Raw genomic sequence first — 17,184 nt, forward strand, 5'->3', positions numbered from 1 at the left:
ATGGAGAATGGAGGCAATTTAAAGCTACATCAATTTTAACGTGCAAAATGAGCTAAGTAACGCAAAAATTAGCTATACATTGCAATAGATAAGCATTTTCATCATACAAACATCATACTCGCATCATAAAAGCATTGCATAAGCATTTCATAATTTAATCATCACATAAGCATTATATTCGCACAAGTACTTTACAAAACTGTACGGAATAATATTGCAGAACTTCGCAATAATATCGCAGAATTTCGCAGAATTATTCAGAATTTCGTAGGATTATTCAGAATTTCGTAGGATTATTCAGAATTTCGCAGAATATGTCAGAATTTCGTAGGATTATTCAGAATTTCGCAGAATGTGTCAGAATTTTGCAGAATGTGATTATTTCGCAGAATGTGATTATTCCGAACGATATTATCATTTCGCTCAATTATTTCGCACAATTATAAGCAACTTGAAGAGATTATACTATCGCATGAGCACAAAACATGAGACAGAGGCAATATGAGAATGAAGAAACAATTCGCACATTCAACATTTTCTCAAAGATTCTACCCTCATAGATAAAGAACAGAGGCAACTATGGATTACCAAGAAAACATTTTATGTTCTTTATCTTCTCGGCAAGAATCACCAAAAATGGAGTAATAATTTCGCATGAATAGAGGCAATACTTATTATTCTTATTCAAGGACGGATACTTCTTACATTTCGAGAATTGAATATTTCTTATACTTCATCAAGGATACTTCATGCTTCTTATACTTCTTCAAGGATACTTCATACTTCACATACTTCAAAAGATGATACTTCTTATTTACTTCGCAACATTCCGGAACTTCACAAAAGAATAGAGGAAAGTACGTACTTTTCAAATCCAGTATTCTTTCGCTCGTTCCTTCATCAACAAAGATCAAAGATTACTCCAACAACACGTATCTCTCTCCAACAACTACAACAATGGATTTTTTCCTGAAGATCGCTCTTCAAGCAATATTCAAGAAAAAAGAGGCAAGATGTAGGATCAGAATTTCGCGACAACGATACGCTCGCGAAATTCTTAACAACGCATTATAAAAATGTCACAGAGCACTTTGAGAAACGATACAATAGGTGATATTAGCTTAAACATAAGAAAAATGTAATAACTTTGCGAAGATTAGAAGATCTGCGAAATTAACATTTGTAAGCTTGCGATATCATCACAAGCCAAATCCGAAATTAGGGGAAATCTTAGCTGCATATGAGCTGTCACCCACTAGGTAGAATCCTATATAAAAAGAAAGGCAAGAGAGAGAAAGGAGATAGATAATCAGAAAGAGAGACACACTTTAGGAGAGGATACATTCTGTAGAGAGAGAAAGTAGAATTGGTTGTATTATTATTATCTCCTTCTTCTTCCTCCTTCAAGAACCTAGAGCTCCAAATACTCATTAATGGAGTCTCCATGTAATCAAGATGTAATTACAAATAATCATAGTAAAACCTAACCCCGTGGATGTAGATCAAATTGATCGAACCACGTAAATCTTGGTCTTATTTTCTATTTTCATTATATTTATCTTTATTTTCATATCAAATAAGTTTAGATCTATAAATCATAGTCATGATAATACAAGGGGTGTGTTGTAGGATTTCCTGCAACTACATCGAGGAAATTCCCAACAGAGTTTTCGGTTTCACAGTACTCGGTTAGTGTTCTTCATCTATGTTTCTTCTTGGTTTAACTTTAAGTGTCGATAAACTGGTTCAAGTTGTTACATACGAAAATGTGTTTGCTTAGTATAGGAATTTCACATGTGATATATTTTAGTTAAACGTGTGACGTTAGAAGTTGTGTACCTTACAACCTTAAACAACACATTAATGCACTTAAAAAAGTATGTTGATTTCTTGCATTAAATTGAAGTGACACTACAGGTAAGTGAGATGATTACATATACTTCATGATCACAATACCTTATTACCTTATTAAACCGAAATTACATGTGTACATATTTGTACACCTATAATATAAATGTACATTCACATGTGACAGAAATTATATGTGTACATAATAGCCCATTTTAGGAATCTTAATCAAATTTCAGTCAGGGATGGAGGGAAGTGGGTGCAAGTGGGGTCACTTGCACCCACCAAGTTTTGAATTTTAATGGAGAAACGCTTTGGATTGTTCACATTTTTATGCATTGTGGGTGCAAAAAGATATTTGCTTCGGCTTTTCTATCTGACTCGCGAAGGAAAATAAAAGAAATGGACTTGAAGACGACATTGGCATGCGAATTTAGGTGCAGGAACCATTGTCGTTGTGGAAGTGACACGAGATATTCAAGTCATTTTAACATGCAACGTTTTTATTGCTGGCTACTGACATCAATGTGCAGGATTTCTTCGCCAAAACTGATGTATTTATAATAGTATTTTTTATGCTATCGCGGAAGTGTGCAAATATGCATATTGATCAAAAAAATAAATTTTACGAATGTCGAAACAAAAAATTATTCGACCCCATAGCATATATGTCCTGGCTCCGTCCCTGATTTCAGTGAACAGTATTTTTTCATTTTTTTGGATGTCGAATCATTGATACTACGATTCACTGAATATTGGTTATGATAGAAATTACATATGTACATACTAGTACACCTATAATATATAAGTGTATATTTTTGTACATATGTGACAGAAATTATATGTGTACAAAACAGCGCACCTGTAATGCCAGTGTACATTTTTGTGCACTTTTTAACACAGGTGTACTGTATGTGTGCACCAAGGTGTGTGAATTTGAACTTGAGTATAGTATTATGCACCACCAGTTCATATTGTTGTGTGAACTTGAACTTGATAGAACCGTACTATTGTTTTTCAGTAGTAAGATTTCCTAGTTCCAGGTTTAGTTTTGTTCTTCCACTTAATCCTTGTTTTTCTGAGATTGAGACTTGAATCTGGCTTCATCTATTTTGTAGTTTAATTGTTATTGAAATATAAATGTAAAATGTACTTGATTTGGTTTGTTGGATTTTTGTAGGTGTGTGCACCATTATACACCATTTTACATTCTCAATAATATATATGATCTGTTTTTATTGTATGGATGTTGCATTAGTTGGATTTTTTAGGCGTGCACATAGTTGTACACTATTGTAATGTATGGTATGTTTTGTGGGAATGGATATTAGATTTTTGTAGCTCTGTATATAACTATACAATATTGTGCTCTCTCGAAAATATAAAAAAACTAATTCCTGATAAAACCCTAAGTTGTTGTTTATCGATATCATGAGATGATTTTAATAGCATGCTTGCTATAAGTTCAGGTACTTTTCGACAGAGCTTAAGAAAGTGGAGAAGAACAATAAGCGGGTTTTGTAGATGGAAGATTTTCTGGATTTTCTGATTTTCATAGCATGTTTGCTATGTGTTAGGTTTTAGTAACATGCTTGTTAGTTGTGCTTACGTGGATGATTCATGTTATATGCGGTGGACAAACTGGTGCACCTTGTCTTGTCTTTGGATTTTTCTGGAATTTTGTAAATGTACGCCTATTTATACATCAATATAAACTAAGATTTTAAAAAAATGGGAATTATATAGTCATATGGGTACTCTTTTTGTAGCTCTCGTAAAGAGCTTTCCGAATATATAAAGTTTGCGAATTTTGGATAAATGGCTCGGAAAATAAATTATTTTTTAATTATTTAAGATTGGTGACATCATCATGAGTCACTTTAGACTAAACTGCAAATATATGGACTAAACTGTAAATCAGGAAGGTTATATGTGTATTTACCATATTTTAAATAAGTTTTGGACTAAACTGTTCCTAGTTAACTCGGGATGTACTAATCCATAACTTTTGGCGCGGTTTTGGACTAAACCGTTTTTTTCCCATTTTACATTAGCACTCATGCTAATATGTTCGTTATTTTTTCTTCTTCTTATGTTTTATGTTTTGATGAGCGTAACTTTTAAGTGTTGTACCTGACATGATCATTAACTTATGATAATTAATAGGGAAAAGCCACTTTTACTAGAGGAAAAGTTGGTTTTAGTCTCGGCTATTTGACTGCGGGTCAATATTGGGTGGATTTAATATAAGCTTTTCATTGTCATAAAAATGTCTTTTTAGTTTGGTATGTCACCATTTCTAAACTAACCGTATACATCATACTCATCCCATAACCCTAATATTTTGTATTCGTATTAACACACCCTGGCCACTGGATTAGATTAATAATTTGATCTCCAGTGTAAAGTACCAATATGGAAGTGAACTTTATATGTGTAGAGGATAAGTAACATGATCTAATCCAGAAATAGTAGAAAAAAATGAATAATTTGAGGTAATTAAATTGTTTATCCGATCAGCTCTTTTTCCTTTCTCCATGGATTGGATTAGTTTACTGATTAGATATGCCACTTACAATATTTTGTATATATGTTAAGGTTCTTGACTTTTGTATATCTGTTAAGGTTCTTGATCATAGAAATGAGGGTCCAGTTGTATATATCAGATGCGATGAAGTTGGACCGAACTATGCAGTCATTCAAAAAAGAGGTTCCGGTTGTAGATGATAGGGTTGATTCTTCTCATTTCCATGTCGTACAGGGAAATAACTATGAACACTATCGCTTCTCTATGTATTGTTGCGGATCATCACTTTACCCTTATAAGTGCAAATATATATCACTTACACTTATAAGCCTACACAACAAGAGAGAGCATGACAGGGGAAGTTAAATCCAAAAAACATTAGAGAAGTGATCAGGAGAAAATTCATTATTAATACACCCAATATTGACCCTAGGTCAACTATCCTAGACCGAGTCAACTCCCTTTAATAAAAGTAGCTTTCCCCTTATTAATTATCTAACTTATTGAATCATTTTGATTCGTCATATTTGGCATCTGATTATATATTTACGTGATTCATTTATCCTATAAATATGGTATGAATAATGTGGTCATTTTTCTGCGATCAATTTTATACCTTTTTTGCACCAATCATTAATAAAAAAAATTGATTGAGGTGTACTTAAAATTAATTGGGTGATCAATTTTCTGAACATATTCGGGTTTTCTTTCTTCTCTTATTTTCTTCAAAGAGAAAGAAAAGAAAAAACATCTATCAAAAGATGGATTGCAGTTTCTATTCCCCTAATGAAACAGTAGTCACCGAAGAAAAAAATTGGTATTTTCTTTCTTCTCTAATATTTCATAGAGAATGAAAAAAAAAAAAGAAAAAGAAATCCATCGTAAAATGGTTTACAGTTCATATTCCTTTAATGAAACTGTAATCACCGAAATTGGTGTTATCACAATTTAATTATCTTTATGGTAACTAATCACGTGCATGGTTGAAAACCTACGGCCAGTTGATATTGGTATCTTTGTCTTTTAAACATGGATCATGTGATTTATCTACATAGTTTCTATTTTTCTTTTTACAAGAAACCATTTGTCAACCACAAAGTGAGTTTTTCCTATGCGATGGATAAAACGACAATATTTTTTTTATACTTTGTCAATTAAATTTTAGTAAATTGTACAAACCAATTGATATTGGTTTTTCCCATCTCTTTTCTATAAGAGATTTAAAATTGGCATTCTAAGAATTTTTAGACAATCTGGGTTATTGATTTCTATTACTTCAAGGAAATCTTCGTCAATCAAAAAGTAGTTTTCATTACAAAGAATACGATAATGATTTCTTTATTTTTCTCAAAAGAATCTTTTAAACTAATTAATTCATAATTGGATTTGATTTTATCCGTCGATCATACATGGATTTGATATTGTTATTATTACGGTATAAGCTCATTGCAAACACCAATTGCTGAATTCCCGAGGGATGTTGTGCAAATTTTCTTCTTCCTAATACTATCTCCTAAATTAAGACCGTTCAACTTAATGTTGAAATACGGTAGGACATAAAAGATCAATGGGTGCGCACCCGACTTCTTAACCTATATCATTAGTCCTTGTAGTGACTAAACTGGTTTTTAAATAATTTCTTTCGATACAGAAAGTGTCTATAATATCATTTTAAGGTGAATGATTATCTCCTTGGCCCTATAGGTCACGAATTTATTTTTTGGAGAATTATTTACATATTTTTGGTTGTAACCATTAAAATCTATTGTTGATGTTAAATTTGTATGTCAAGTAGACTACAATTTTTAAGGACATTTTCTTATGGCTTTTGGAGTCATTATCTACAGTCCAACTGATATTATTTTTAAAATCCAAAATATATTATGAGTATATGTCCTTGAATTAATCGGATAATACTCTAATAAATTTATTTTTGTATATGAGATGATACAATTATGGATATTGGATAAATCTCCTAATTTTATACTTCTTTCTCTTTCCTCTCGTCACCTAGGACGATTTTTCCTTCATCGTCATGATGATTCTATCCTCGCCATAAGGACGATTTTTTCTCTCTTTCTCTTAGTTTTTCATTGGTCCTCTGTGTTGTTCTGTGCGTTTACTTTCTCAGCCAAGAATTTTGTTTCCTTCTAGTCATTGTTTTACTCTCCTTTGTCTCTCACTATACTTCACACTTTCTTCCCTTTTTAGTCTCCATCTCTGTCATGGCATCATCATCAACCACGACTAGGGGAGAATCGTATTGTGATGATTTAGCAGATCGTATGGCCGCTCTCCTACAGGAGGACGAAATCCCTATTCAGGTGCCTGAAGATTTAAGTGAGTCGGAGAATGAAATCAGATATGCCATGATTATCAAAACGATAACAGGAAGGGATTATGGACTATCCATTCTCTACAATCTATTGATTCGTTCATGGAGACCAACAGGGGAAATTGAAATTACTGCTTTTGGTGGTGCTATGTATATGGTGAAATTTTGTTGCGAATATATATTTAAAACATAAATTGAATTCCCAATAAAAATATTTTTAATAGCAATTAAGTTTTTCATAAAAGAAAAATTAGTTTTGACTGTTACATATTTGTGGTTTTTAATGGTGTTAACTCCACCATAATTACATGTTTAATAACATTTAGATGTTTTGAAACTCTTGACTAAAAATCAGAATTTTGGTTGGAAAAACAAAATGAGAGATGAATGTTTTCTAATGTTTTAAGCTTTTTGATGAAAATAATTGGGAGAGTTGTAGAAGCCTTTTTCTTATGTGAAATTTTTCTATTATTTCGCTTGAATTTATTAGAAGATGAATTTTTGTGAGAAAGAAAAAACAAGTGTGTGATCATCCTTAGTTTTTCTAAAGAGTTTCTGAGCAAGAATGAAGTGTAGAAGTTTCACATCCTCTCAGCGTGCAAGAGCGATTGTGTAAGAGATTGATCTCGGATGTTTTATCCTGGGGACGACGCGTCATTGAAGAACTGCTTGCACAATCTTGGGAAGAGCCGCGAAACGTCTTAAAGAAAGCGACCTAGTCCGCGACTCAGCCATAATATAATTTTGTTTGTATTTTTTGATTGTTTTGCAGGCATATTTCAGCAATTGTTCCAACAATTTTAAGACGTATTATTCTGCCATGGATACCAAAAGAAACCAATTTCTCAAACGCGATAAGTATAATTGTTTTATTTTGTTTGACAGAATTATAACCAGTATATTTTTTCTTTAACGATTGAACATGATACTTGAGATTTTAGGTAACCTGATACCTAGAGTTAATTTTATGTCTAATATTAACGGACTAGGAATAACATGATTAAATATTTTTCTTTGTAAACAGTTGACATAGAAAATATTGTTGATGTTAAACGAATGTTTATAACATGTTGTAGAGTCTTATTTTTATCTCCTACACGAAAATTAATTGGGTCTTGAAATTTTAACCGGGTGTATTACACATCAATCATCCACGTCAAATTTCAGAATTTTTGGACTCCAGAAACTATTTTTAAATCATTTTACAAAAACTGCATAATATATCTGAAAAATTCTGCGGGCAGAAAATTAGTCCTGATTAAATCAACTTTTCCTTATCTTTGTGTAGAAAATTTGAATCTGTGTGTCACAGGAAACTTGTAGACAGGGTCGGGCCTGATAGGGAAGCAGGCAAAGCTCCACTTGCAGGCAACACAAGCCCAAGGGAAACAAAAAGCCTTGTAATAATAAGGGGTTTTACTCAAAAAATAATAATTATGGACTGAATTGTTAGTCACATTAAATTGAAGGGCTTAAAATAAATTATCTGAATAATCGAACTTTCTTTCTCTTCACCTCTACGGCTCTACAGTCTACTGCACCCATTCTTCCCAGATCACGGCGCACTAGAGTTTTTTTTTTGTTTTCATTTTTTTTCTTATAAAACCCATAAAAACAATCAATTGAAAGTCTGGAATCTGGATTGATGCCCTAATTGAACGTTTCTACAAGGATAAAAGGTATTGTTGCTTTTCTTTTTTGCCCTAAAAATACGTGTAGGTTAAAGACATTAAAACAAACTTTCTAAGTTTTTATTTTAATTATTAATATCAGAAACCATTGATGATCTTACTAGTTGAATTTGTGCCAAAAAAAATATCTATAGGGGCAAAAAAAAAAAGTTCACTTCGGGGCAAATTTTCTCCAAGAACGACCCTGTTGTAGATCAGGGACTTATCTTCAAAACCCATTTTGAAATTTCCTATTTGGATATTTAGTTTGAGAGATTTGGGAATTTCAGAATCATTGTGTATGTTTGTCCAAAATAGTAGACGTGATACTTGATATTAGAGATGTAAGAACTATATTAAAATCATGTTTTGATTTTATACTTGATACTCGTAATGAAAAAGAATATCATTGATAGCAATCAAACTAAGCACCCCACATGTTTGATAATATGCTTAATAGAAAGTTATAAGTATATGTATGATGTTATAACTATATAACTTTGAATCTTTGTTTGACAATTAAGAGAAACTTGGAGTACTATATTAGTTGATTTTCAAGTAATTATGTAAGTGCATACCTTACTTATTTTTTGGTTTCAAATGCTCACATGTACATGATTGTGACAGGTGAAAATTCACTTACTTGAGAAAGTTTTTATTTCCCAATGAAATAAAAATTGCGGGAAATTAATCGATGTGAGGAGCAATTAGGTTGTTGATTTCTTTGTTGGTGCGCAAAGAATGGACAATGGTTTATAACCAGTTGAGCTTTAAAAGCAATTGAGGTATGTTTGATGAACTATTTGTAGTTATTGTAGTGATCAAATTATAGCATTCTAAATTGAATAAATTAATCAATCTTAGAATAAATTTTAAGGAAACAAGATATTCAAAATTATTATATATGACAATAAACATGTGACTCATATAAGTTTGGAACTTATGAGATGGAATTTTATACTAACCCAAAACCGAAATTAGAAACCTAGTCAAAACTAATGTGAATATCAACTCTCACCAAGAAATGAACATAATATTAATTATGGATTTATTTGTTATTCTTGCACGACACTGCAAGGATATCAAATGTTATTAACAACACTTTTCAAGCTAAGTTAATGTGAATTGTGGATACGGTAAGAGGTTGGTATGTACTGGTGTTTTACACCATGTTTGTTTGTTTTGATATGTTATGGTTCAAAAGATGAACCAAATCGTTTGAAAGAAAGTGGTGTTGAGATATACTCACATCACTAGGATTTTCGGTATTGGTACGATCTTAAAGTTTAATTTGAGTAGAACAATCTTGTTAAAGATGTTCATATTTCCGAAATGAGAAAGAATTCTAGTTTCCGCCTATCTTGTTATTAACAAGATTGAGATTAGAATTTGTTGAATTTGATCATTGCACTACTACAAATGATAGGTTATGGATAAAATGTTTGAATATAATATTGCAATTTTACCATAACATGAATTGAATTATGAGTATTTGAAATATGATGTTTTTTCCTGCTTTAAAGAAACCAAGGAGTTAGTGATGAATATGAGCATGTTATATTTTCTTATAAACTTGGTGAACTTTTTGAGTAACATCTATGTAATCTTACCTAACTCATAAAAGCATGTACAATTTCAAATCTTACGCAACTTGCAATGATATTAGATGAAATTAAGTATTTGAGAATTTTATAAAGATGCTTCGAGTAACTTGTCTTGATATCAAATATGATTTTTGAGTAGTGAATTAGGCAATGTTACTTTCAAGAAAATTGTTCGAATTTTTTCTCTACATTGTGCAAAACGTTTTGGGTTAGATCAATGGTTTACTAGTTTTTCACAATTTTTGGGATCTTTGGATATTCTTCTAAAATTCTTGTTTGAGTCAAAAAAAATAGTGGGGGTTCCATACCCTATATTTTAACAGCTTTAGTTTAACATAGAGGAACTAGAAAAATGAAGATGAACGATCCTAGAAAAGCATATTTATAGTGAGACTAAAATTTAGTTATGAATATATTGTTTCTTATAATTTGAAAGAGAACTTCTCATAGAAAGTAACTTTGTTCTTCAAAAATTTAATTTTTGGAAAAATAAATTCGCGAGCCTTTTGTTTTTAGACAAGAAACAGAAAATCATTGACACTTGCATTCATGTTGCTAAATTAACTTACATGCTTGTTTTCTTGATGTTGTTTCCACGATGAATGATTTTTTATAGTCATAAGTAGAAATATATACTTTTGTGTAAGTTAAAGATGAGAATCTATGTAAACCAAGCATGGAAAACTGTGTAGTTTCTACAATAAAAGAAATCATATAAGTTAGATAAGTTATCATTTATATTCTGAAAACAACTTTAAAACAATTTAAAAAAATCGTTTACTTGATTCATTCAAATGAATTCAGAATTGATGAAAATGAAATGCACAATACTCTTTGTTTTGTTTGCATAAGTGATTTATTGAATTTTTATTCTAACTTACAGGATGAAAATGAAATTGAGAACATGCTTAGTTTACTATTTGACATGAAAGACTTGAGTGAAGATGGTGTATGTTTTTGAAATGAATTTTCTTTTCTTTCTTTGGATCTATTTTATTTCCATGAAAATAGAATTTTAAAAGAGATAGAAATATATATAGTCCGAATATAAACTAGTTTTCACTCATTTGATTTAGTGCTAATGCTTTTGAGATTGTGTGTGATTGCACTAGACATGAGTATGGTAGCTCAGTATGTTTCTTTGCTACGTGATTGACGACTATATATAAATATTTTTTGTAGTGGGGGTTTAATATATCTCTTCCATAGTGGGGGTTTTATATTCAGATTTACCAATCCTAGTATGGAAAACTGGTAAAATTTTGAAAAGGTTATGAGGTGTTCCAAACACACCTTACACCTAGAAATACATTATCTAAATGGTTACCGCAATTCTTTAAGGATATTGCGAAGCTGATTGGAATCTTTTCAGATGAGTCCTCTAAGGGTTGGAGAGATTCGATCCTCTAATAGATAGAGGAACAGACATATTAATCCAATGCGATATCACCGCGGATATTGCAAGAATTGAAAATGTAACGACAACTATAAGAGTTGATATTATGAGAATGGATTATATAGTGTCTAAAAAGAGTTTTTATTAGTCCTTTGACGAAAGGATTGATAAGAAGATGTGAATACATCTTAGGGATGAGGTTGATGCCCATTGAGATTGAGTCATCTGTGATGGATACCCAAACTAGAAATAGGTTCAAAGGGACTAGACGAAGTCATAGATGATAGCATCATTGAGTTTGAGTTATTTATGATGCGGTTACCAACCTATAACTCAAGGTCTCAAAAGTAGGTTCAAAAGGGTAATCGTTACCTATGGAGTGAGATCCCAAATATAGGTTCAAATGGGACACCAAGTCATATATAATATAGAGATGCGAGAATCATGCTTTTGAAGAATTCATCCCACGACATGATATCCTGAAGCGGGTAGAGGTTGAGTTTAATTTTTAATTTTTAATTTTAATCTCTTAATGATGTTTATATCTCTATTTAGAGTGGGGTACTTTCAGGAGTACTCCTGATAAACTCACCTATGTGAATGTGAAAGTGTGGCCGCTTTATATGAGAATATGGGCAGTAATCTAGATCATTCATTAAACTGGGATACAAGCGCAGGGTCGTAATGTGTTGGCTTTAGACTTTACACTAGTATAATCGTGTGTGTTAAGCAATCTTTTTATCTCCTAGAGTTCAAGACTTATGTTCACTCTATGGTCAGATTTTAAGAGATCCTATTAACACTACGTAAAGGTTCAAGTCGCGAGATACCTTTGCTTATGCACAACTCTGTACGTTCTTGCTCAATGTTTTAAAAATATAAATGGGGGATTGTTGGGAATATATATTTAAAACATAAACTGAATTCCCAATAAAAATGTTTTTAATAGCAATTAAGTTTTTCATAAAAGAAAAATTAATTTTGACCGTTACATATTTGTGGTTTTTAATGGTGTTAACTCCACCATAATTACATGTTTAATAACATTTAAATGTTTAGAAACTCTTGACTAAAACTCAGAATTTTGGTTGGAAAAATAAAATGAGAGATGAATGTTCTCTAATGTTTTAAGTTTTTTGATGAAAATAATTGGGAGAGTTGTAGAAGCCTTTTTCTTATGTGAAAGTTTTCTATTATGTCGCTTGAGTTTATTAGAAGATGAATTTTTGTGAGAAAGAAAAAACAAGTGTGTGATCATCCTTAGTTTTTCTAAAGAGTTTCTGAGCAAGAATGAAGTGTAGAAGTTTCACATCCTCTCAACGTGCAAGAGCGATTGTGTAAGAGATTGATCTCGAATGTTTTATCCTGGGGACGACGCGTCATTGAAGAACTGCTTGCACAATCTTGGACAGAGCCGCGAAACGTCTTAAAGAAAGCGACCTAGTCCGCGACTCAACCATAATATAATTTTACTTGTATTTTTTGATTCTTTTGCAGGCATATTTCAGCAATTGTTCCAACAAATTTGAATTGGGGTGTGACTACAATACGGTTATCACAAAAGCTCCGTGGTCAATCAACGAAGATCTCCTCCTCTTGGAAATTTATGATCCAGATAAGTTACCACATGAATATGAGTTCAAATTTGCAGATTTTTACATTCAAGTTCATGGTCTTCCATTGGGTGCTCAAAAGAAAAAAATTCTGGACTTTATTGGATCGCAAATCGGAACGCCTTATCCAATACCAGTAGGGGAACAAGCAAAATGGGGAAAATTTGCAAGAGTTAGAGTCAGAATTGATACAACAAAGGCAATTAGATAGACTCTAAACATTACCCTCCCCTCGAAGAAGGAATGCAAAGTTCAATTAAAGTATGAAAAACTTCCCCGTGTTTGTTTTTTTTGTGCCAAATTTGGTCACATTATGAGACAATGTCCTGATTTGTCAAAAGAATGTGAACAAATGGGTTTTGATAGTCCTGAATCCTTCATGGAGAAGATGCAAGATCTGAAGTTAGCTCGTTTAACAGAGGATATTAATGCCAATTTCCGACCTAGAATTCATCAGTTCAGTGAAGTGACCGGAAACCAAAACCAAACTACCGGAACCGTTCAAATCCCTCCAAAATTTCCGCCTTCAATCATGCCCACTCCCATACCCAATCAATCAATACCCACCACTTCAGCCCTCAATCAAGTTGCCAACCTAAATTCCAACAACAAAACGGCAAAACTAATAATTACAGCCGTTTCAAACTCACCCGATACCTCAGCCATAAACACCTCAGTAATCAATACCCACACCACCCAGAATTTGGATCGTATATCTTCCTCCCCAACAGATATCACTCCAAAGTCAATATCAGAATCTTTGAAAAAAAATCTGACCGTTACAAACCCACTAGCTAAGTCCATCCGTGCAATTGAGTCAAGAACCCAAGCAAAAATAACTAATCCACCAAAACTTAATCCAATCACCATCTCCACCCCCATCAGAAAAACCACACCCCACAAATTATTTCCACCCAAATCGAAATTGGCAAATTCGATTCTGTTCACTCCCCAATAACAGAAGTTCATAATCATCCAGCAACCAATACCCTTACCTCATCCTCTGCTAACCCTTTTGAGCTTGTAAAGAAACCTAGATACTGGAAAAGACATGCCAGAACTACCAAAAGTTCTGATTTTTGTGAACATTCTGGCAGCAAAAGACAAATCACTCCAATGGATTGTGATCCCCTACAAAAAAGGATTCAACTCAATGAAACTGATGAACAGGCTGTGGCGACTTGCCTTGAAAAGTCGCAAGTCCAATGTTAGTACAATCATGGAACTGTCACGGATTAGGGAATGAGGCGACAGTTCTACATTGAACTCATTCCTGCGCAGTTGTAACCCCTCAATCCCTTTTCTCTTGTAAACAAGGCTGAATGAGACTAACGGAAAGAGGGCTTTCAACTCTCTTAATTTTCGCCACTTTGAATTCATTCCATCTCAAGGCAGAAGTGGAGGTCTTGCTATCCTTTGGCAAGACAATGTCGACCTGGAAGTAATTTTAATCTCCCAGAATCTTATGCACTGCAGCATTGGTCCAAAACTCACCATCCCGAAATGGCACCTTCTTTGCACTTATGGCCCTCCAGCACATCATTTGAGAGATAAATTTTGAGAATGTCAAATTTAATTGCTACTATCACTGATCCATGGTGCATGATAGGAGATTTTAATGTTTTAATGCATCACTATGAGACGCATGGTGGATCCCCTGACAATGATATAAGTTGTAATGAGTTCAGAAAGTTAACAAGAGAAAGGGACATTCTCGATCTTGGTTTTGCAGGCCCGACCTTCACTTGGTCCAATAATGCAAGACAAATCGCTCCCATCTTTGAAAGACTAGATAGAGCGTTATGCAACTCTGACTGGAGAATCACTTTCCCTGATGCTGCTGTGTTACACCTTCCGAGAATATCTAGTGATCATGCACCCATTGTTCTCAACACCATGAGAAGACCGCCAAAAAGAAAAACTAACCACAAGTTTGAATATTATTGGACTGAACATCTACAATTCAAAGAAGTCATTCAGAGAGAATGGGAAGCTGCTTCTGGTAACATGGTGGGGAAACTTAATTCTTTGGGAAAAGGTTTAATGAAATGGAGCAGAAAATATTTTGGAGATACAAGGAGAGAAATTGAATGTGAGAAACAGAAATTGGTCGATTTGCAAGCTACATCACACATGGCTAATACTAGAGAAGAAGAAAAAGCTATTTGCCTGAAGATAGCTAGTCTGGAAAAACGAGATAGAATGTTTTGGCAACAGCGGAACAAGTCGAAATGGATCCCATCCATTGACAAAAATACCCAGGTATTCCATGTCTCTGTCATACATAGAAGAAGTAGAAAAAAAATATTTGCTATTAAAGATAGCGATGGTAATTGGGTATCTAAGCATGATAAAATCAAAAAAAAATTAGTCTCTCATTTCCAAAACATGTTCTCCAGAGATTTTGACGTTAACCCCTGCTCTTTTCCTATTGATAACTCTAATAGAATTTCTCAAAAAGATTGTAGGAAGATTAGTGTCATTCCCACTGCTGATGAAGTCTTTAATGTCCTAAAGAAAATGGGATCGTCAAAATCCCATGGTCCTGACGGCTTTCCAGCTCTCTTTTATAAGAAATGCTGGGAAGTGGTGGAGGAGGAGGTTGTTGCTCTCATCCAGAATTGTTTTAGATATTCTAGCATACCGCCAGATCTGAATCACACTTACATTGCTTTAATCCCAAAGAAAAATAATCAGAAACTGCTGCTGATTACATGCCCATAGCTCTTTGTAACGTTCTTTATAAGGTGGTCGCAAAAATCATTACTACTAGATTAAGGCCTCATCTTGACCATCTAATTGAGAAAACACAATCAGCTTTTGTGCCAGGGAGACAAATACTTGATAGTATTGTGATTGCAAAGGAATTACTCCATTCAATGCATTCATCTAACTCCGCATTAGGATCATTTTCTCTCAAGCTTGATATGAATAAAGCTTACGATAGAGTGGATTGGTCTTTCTTGAACCAAGCTTTGATGGGATTTGGCATTACTGGTAGAACTAATGATTTGATTATGAGCTGTGTTAATTCTGTGTCTTTTTCTGTTCTTCTAAATGGGCAGCCTCAAGGTTTTTTCATGGGTGAGAGAGGAATTCGTCAAGAATGTCCTTTATCTCCATTTATTTTATAATTTGTTCTCACACTTTATCTAGCATCATTAACAGAATGGAGGGGAATGGATTGTATAATGGCTACAGACTTAACAAATGGGCTCCCACTGTCAGCCACATTATGTTTGCTGATGTAATGCTCTTTGGCACTATCAACAAAAACACAATAAATTCTATCTCGGCAATTCTGCAGCAATACTATTGTGTTTCCGGGCAGGTGGTGAACCATTCAAAATCGCCTATCTATTTCAGCAAAAAGGTAGATGAAGATCAGCAAGAAGAAATATTTACAATTCTGGGAGTGAGCAAAATGAACAAGGATGACAAGTATCTTGGCGTGAAAATTCTTCAACAAGGAAATAGTGTGTCTAATTTTGAGTTTCTCATAGATAAATTTGATAACAAACTGTCAGGGTGGAAAAGGAAATCGATATCTCATGCAGGGAGGCATACTCTGATTATCTCAGTTCTGGCGCTCATCCCAGTGTTTTACATGGCAACCTCTATAATTCCAAAGACCATTTTGAACAAGCTGACTCAAATTATCAGAGACTTCTGGTGGGACATTCTAGGGAATCAAGGAGGATGCATTTTCTTAAATGAGAACGGTTTAATATGTCAAAGGAGAAATGTGGACTTGGAATCAGGATTCTTTCCGATTTGAATGAACCTCAAGTGGCAAAATTATCCTGGAGATTCCTAAATGATCAAGATTCTATTTGGTGCAAGATTCTGAAAGTAAAATATCTAAGAGAAGGTAGCTTTTGGAATAAAAAACAACAACAAAAGTACACCAACACTTGGGCTGCGATGTTGGAGAGCAGGAAAAACTTGAAGAAAGGATGTATCTGTCTTATTGGAAATGAAAACAACATAAACATATGGTTAGATCTTTGGATTCCGACCATCCCAAACAAGAAGTCTTACATTATGTAACTTAATCTCTAGTGGTGCTCTTATTGTTTACTGAGGTTTCATCAGTACTCAAGATTTTGAAGCATGTCTCAAGAGACTTGTCTGCAACCACTTCCTGTTTTTCAAGTTCTTCAATTAGAACCTTGAGTTCAGCAAGAAGTG

General features: G+C 33.5%; 1 protein-coding gene across 1 annotated transcript; it reads left to right on the forward strand.

Moving 5' to 3' along the window:
- Positions 1–16,162: 16,162 nt before the first annotated feature.
- LOC113279504 lies at positions 16,163–16,771 on the forward strand. The gene has a single exon (XM_026528199.1). It carries the CDS (start codon positions 16,163–16,165, stop codon positions 16,769–16,771), a length of 609 nt encoding a protein of 202 aa, XP_026383984.1.
- Positions 16,772–17,184: the final 413 nt, after the last annotated feature.

The sequence above is a fragment of the Papaver somniferum genome, chromosome 5 (assembly GCF_003573695.1).
Source record: "Papaver somniferum cultivar HN1 chromosome 5, ASM357369v1, whole genome shotgun sequence".
Classification (NCBI taxonomy): domain Eukaryota; kingdom Viridiplantae; phylum Streptophyta; class Magnoliopsida; order Ranunculales; family Papaveraceae; genus Papaver; species Papaver somniferum.